Source organism: Buceros rhinoceros, unplaced genomic scaffold, assembly GCF_000710305.1.
Source record: "Buceros rhinoceros silvestris isolate BGI_N320 unplaced genomic scaffold, ASM71030v1 scaffold2108, whole genome shotgun sequence".
Taxonomy (NCBI): domain Eukaryota; kingdom Metazoa; phylum Chordata; class Aves; order Bucerotiformes; family Bucerotidae; genus Buceros; species Buceros rhinoceros.
Genome location: NW_010428411.1, coordinates 25,409 through 30,635, shown reverse-complemented (window position 1 = coordinate 30,635; position 5,227 = coordinate 25,409). Strand labels below are relative to the sequence as shown.

Genomic DNA, 5,227 nt, shown 5'->3' with positions numbered 1-5,227 from the left:
AGCAGGAGGATGTGAATGGTCACTTACGAATAGAAAATAAGGCTAAATAGGATGATGTCTGCTCGCATACTGAGAACTGTGAAGCAGCTTGGAAGGCAGATGGCTTAAAATAGAAAGGATCACAAAGGACCACAAGAGTTAGTACTCTGGTCTGACTCTAGTGCAGGGGATGAGAATGTCTCAAATACACATACCAGGTTTGGAAAACCTAAAATGAATAAAGTCTCCATACTTTTCTGCTATCCTAAATGTTAAACTTTGCAAATACTTGACCTCATCTTTGGAGCTTTAAGTGATGTTTTAATGTCCTTTCACTGATGGAGTCTATTGCCGTGCTATTTATCAGTCTCCCGGTATCTACGCAGTTAAGTTCCACTTTCAGTCTTTGCTAGAAAACTGGCTGTACTTCACGTGGGAAAATTAGTAATGCTCCATGAATGACTGAATCAAGCCAGTGCCTTTCTGTAGGAATGCAGTTCTCCAGCCTCATTTGTTCTTGCTCCTTTGAAATCCCTGTGGAACCAAGTGGTACAGCATTCAAGAATGCAGCTTTTGCGACAGTGTAGTAAGACTTTCGCACCTGCTGTGCTGTCAGAGTTCCTTTTCACTTTAAATCGTTGTTGTGTTTTGATCACTAGTCTTTGAATGCCTGATGTACCAGAGCATGCATCTGTAAGTTGCTCCAGTATCCCAGCCAGACTCAAGAGTCAGTGTAAAACCTCTGTAAAATATCAGTTGTTTTCTCCTATGTTGAATCCACGTGTATCAACTCAAGATACTTGCTGCATCCCTCTGTTGGCCTAAGTGATTCCTACTTCACAATTTTATACTTAGGACTGAACATTACATAAAAGAACAAGAACATTTCCTTGGGTTTTTGGAAAGCGTGTCTTTAGTCCTGTAAATTTAATGTACACAATGTTTGTTTCATAACAGGAAGACCATTTGTGGTTTTCCTTGTATGTTGACCCACTTTCTCTGTGCAGGTCTGGAAAGCATTAAACTTCTTTTTTTCTCCTCTCTTCCAGGAGATGCAGAATGCACTGGAGAGATTCTCTAAGCTGCCAGCTCATCGGGATGTGGATTCCTGCATTGTAGCTTTACTTTCCCATGGTGTGGAGGGTGGGGTTTATGGCAGTGATGGCAAACTGCTACAGGTACAGTGCCGTGAGCTGGTACAGTGCTGTAGGTCATCTCTTGGAAAGTAACAAGGGAAAATGGGGAGAAAAAACTTTTTTTGAAAGAAGACTGAAGATTCACATTTTTAACAAAGGAAAAAATGAGGACGTGTGGGAAGAAAAGAGCAAGGGGCTGTCTATGAGAAGTCTGTAAGATAAAAGATGTCATAGAAATGGGGCAAGTAGGGCAACTTATTTCATTCTGTTTTCCTGTACAAGTACTAGGTAGAGCGCTTGAACTCCAGCTGGTAGGCGCTGGGGGAGAGGATGGAGAAGGGACGTGTCATATGATGAATGTGGAGATAAGGAGAAAATACCAAGACTGGTTCAGGAACAACCAAAATACAGGGAAGCAAAGTGAGACTGGGTTTGGCTCACAGAAGACTGCAGTGAAGAATAGTTATCTTCTTTCTTCTCTCAGTTGCAGGAGACTTTCCGGCTCTTTGATAATGCAAACTGTCCAAATCTCCAGAATAAGCCAAAAATGTTCTTTATTCAGGCCTGCCGAGGAGGTGAGTGCCCAAATGCTAAAAGCCATGTATTTGGCATGCCATTAAGGCTCATTTTACACACATACACACCCTCACATTCAACTTGCTATCAACTCTCCTCTTTGCTTCTCTCAGGTGTAAGTGGGATCCATATTCACCTCCCTCTGCCCTGCTGCTGCCACTGCATCTGTTGCTCTGTAAGTGTCTTTTGCTCTGCATGAGGTGTGTGCATTGACTTGCAGACCCCAGAGCACCTTAGTGATATAAACCTGTATCACATCCCACTCATATATGGAGGCTTTCTCTTGCTTTGCCTGCAGTAGGGGGAGTGGGGCATATGGTGCATCAAAGTGCAGCACAGCATGGAGTGGTACACTAGCACCGGAGTCTCATCAGAGGTCCTGTCTTTTGATCCTGAATGTGTTGTGTCTCTTGTCTTGTCATCTCTTGAGCTATCAAAGTTGACTCCATCTTCTTTTTTTTCCTTTACCCCATCCTGTTTTCAGCCTCCGGATGACTTTTCCTTACACCCTTTTCCATGTACTATTGTAGAATACTACAATACATACTACTGTACAGAATTATTTTCTTGATTCTTAGAGACTTGTTCTTTTCCCACTCTCTCTTTTTTTTTTTTTTAATTCTGCTATTTGTTTTCCCTCCTTTTGTAACTAACACAAGTCTGCAGCTACCTGCCTTTCAGATCTGCTAATGACCAAAGTTTTCCCTAAACTGTTTGGACTTTTTGAGGTCGCTGTGAAACTGCAGATACTCCAAAGACACTTAGAAAGCTTTGTTTTTTCCTTTGTGATAGAAAAATTTTTCTAGTGTGCACACTTTTTCCCTTGTTCCTTGCAATTGTATTCCTTCCTTTTCATTCTTAGCAGAGCTTTATAGTTTGACCTCTAGCCGAGATGATGTTTCGTTCACTTGTTGTCTACGCATGTTTAATCCCAATATAGAGAAATACCTGAAGTCTACGTGAAGTATTTTGGTGATCAAGAATATTTGATCATTTTAAGCATTTGGAAATAGCGTAATGTTCACGTTTACAGTATGAATTGAATGTGATCGCTTTCCTTAGCTTATTGAACCTTTAAATACTGCTTAAACAGACGTGCATATGCAGACTCCTAACAGTGTGGGCTAAATGCAATAAGCCAGAATTTGTAGCTGACCTAGTTAGGTTTATTTGACTGTAATGTTATTGTAATGGGTAACATCAACAAGTCAAACTTGGCTTTCCTATTCCCAAAACCATTTCAGTTAAAGGTTGGTGAGCTCACCATGCAAAATGCTGTAGAACTGCATGTCAAGGGATTGAGACTTGAGCAACTGAAAGGGAAAAATCTTTCTTCAATTAAAAAAAAAAAAAGGCAAAAACCTGCCCTTTTTTAGCCTCTCTTTTAAACCTTGATTAATAGTTGGAGGGGAAAGCTGTCAACAAAAATGTATCTTTTCATGTTAACATTCAAAGGTTGGACTAGCCAATACTTTTTTTTCCCCAAATCAGCATTTAAAAGACTGTATAAATAGTGTTGGACAACTTTGGATTAGTAATCAGCCTCTCTGCATCACGCAAGTTAGCTGGAGCCAGCCTGAACAATGAGAAATGCGTAGGTTATTCTTTTTCCCTAAGTTTATGTACAGGCCTTATCTGTATCTTCTATTAATGACACGTTTTAAAAGTAGGTAAAGAGGAGTTGGTACAGTCTACTTAATTTCCAAAGGGTCTTTGGAAGGAGTCTACTGAAGTATCAAAGCAGTCCACCTACAGTAACGGATCAAAAAACAGTAGCAATGGAAAGCAGTAGGAAAAGACAAATAGTCACATTTCCCTGTGACATAAAGCAAGACTCTGAAGCTGCTTAACATCTGTGTTTAATACAGTAGTTGACCCAGAAAAGCAAAGAACTGTGGTAAATAATGACAAATAAGTAGTTAGCAGTTATTTAAATCAACTGGGAAAACGGCTTCAGTGCAATTTAAACAGAGTGTATCAATCTGAGTGGCAGTTACTGGTTTTTAGTTACCAACTTGTTAGATACATTGGTAAGTTGACTTAAATGGTGTTTGAAGACAAATGCATTAGGAAGACATCTAATTCTGAAGCTTTTAATCCAAAAAGTTTTGACTTTATACATTACGGGATGATGACAGCATGAGTAATACAGAGTGGCTATGAAATTACCTGACTCTTATCCGAAATAACGTACACGGAGAAAAGTATGCTAAATTTTTAAGAAGATACAGAACTAAAAGGATTTGGAGAAATGTGATAAAACACATGGAAAAAATATGGTTAAAACTGGAAAAATTTGCATTGCTACTTTAAAGAGATGATGAAGGAACTTGATGGAAATTGTCATGAAATTTTGAGTGCATGAAGCCTTAACTATAGGCTATATCTAGCCTGTCAGACAATCACATCCCTCCCACTGCTGCTTTCATTTTGGAGAAAAAGAAGAACGCTGCTGACTTAGGACCATTTCCTGTGCATAATTACGAGATGCCACCAGTGCTGCTCCCTGCAAAAGGGTTAGGAATTCAAATGTATTTCTTAGACATGGCAAAAAAACCCTGGAGCCATGATAACAGAAGGGCCTCGGAAGTGGATGCTTATGCCTCCTGAGACTAGAATCTGACCCATGCTGTTAAAAAGTAAGTAGAATAGTAGATTCTCATCTTGCAACAGAAGAACAAAAGGGTAAAATCATATAGGAAGCCTGATAAATGTAGTTTTATTTTTCATACAACATGGCCAGACTATTGAAGTTATTGCAACTAAGCAGTTTAGATTACTATGGACACTCTGCATCACGTAAAAAAAGATTGAGAATATCTGTACCTGTCATAACAGATACTAACGAATCCTGGAGAGGACATTAAGTGTTCTCTAGGTTTTAACCTTATCTCCGTGTACTGGAGTTTCCTCTCTCGTGTTTGGGGTCAAATTATTTTGTAATTTAGTATTGCTCAGTTTATGCTTTTGATTGAAACACATGATTCTATAGTGAGGATTTAGAACTAGGTGAAGTATTTGGTCCACGTTTTCCTCATGTCTCGGAGGTAGAGACCTTAGCAACTAAAATTGTGGCTCTTGTTTGAGTTATGCAGAAAGTAGGTAGTCAGCATTGCAAAGTAGACTAGACATTTTGGGACATTTCTAAGGTAGGTAGAAGTGGAAAATAGAAACTTTTAGGGCTAGGCATGAAATCCTTCCATACCTGGTGAGTAACTATGAGAAACTTCTTTGCTTTCCAGTTATCCCATGATCTGCATAGGAGAGGAAAGGGGGGTGTGTGGAATCGGTCAACATGTGGACTAACAGTTGCATTAGGCTGAGCAGGTTCAACACTTGTTGGTATCTGCACTTGTTTGTGCAGAAGAACTTTTAGAAGAGTTTTTAAAACAGCTGAAAAAGCTTACGGTTAATGCAAAAGCTTTCTGCTTGACAGCAGTTGCAGCCTTGCTGACAGCCCCAAACTAAGGAAGTACAGGACAACTACATCCAGTAATTCAGAATAATTTCTTTTTTTTTTCCCTCCTTTCCCCCTC

The 5,227-nt window shown here is 39.6% G+C and overlaps 1 protein-coding gene across 1 annotated transcript in view; it reads left to right on the top strand.

The window, feature by feature from the left end:
• The window catches only part of CASP2 (caspase 2, apoptosis-related cysteine peptidase), a 16,292-nt gene that overhangs the window by 9,952 nt on the left and 1,113 nt on the right, over nucleotides 1–5,227 (top strand). The window contains exons 6-7 of the mRNA XM_010142244.1: nucleotides 1,029–1,157; nucleotides 1,600–1,690. Coding sequence (XP_010140546.1) covers nucleotides 1,029–1,157; nucleotides 1,600–1,690 — 220 coding nt within the window. The remainder of the gene's footprint in view (nucleotides 1–1,028; nucleotides 1,158–1,599; nucleotides 1,691–5,227) is intronic.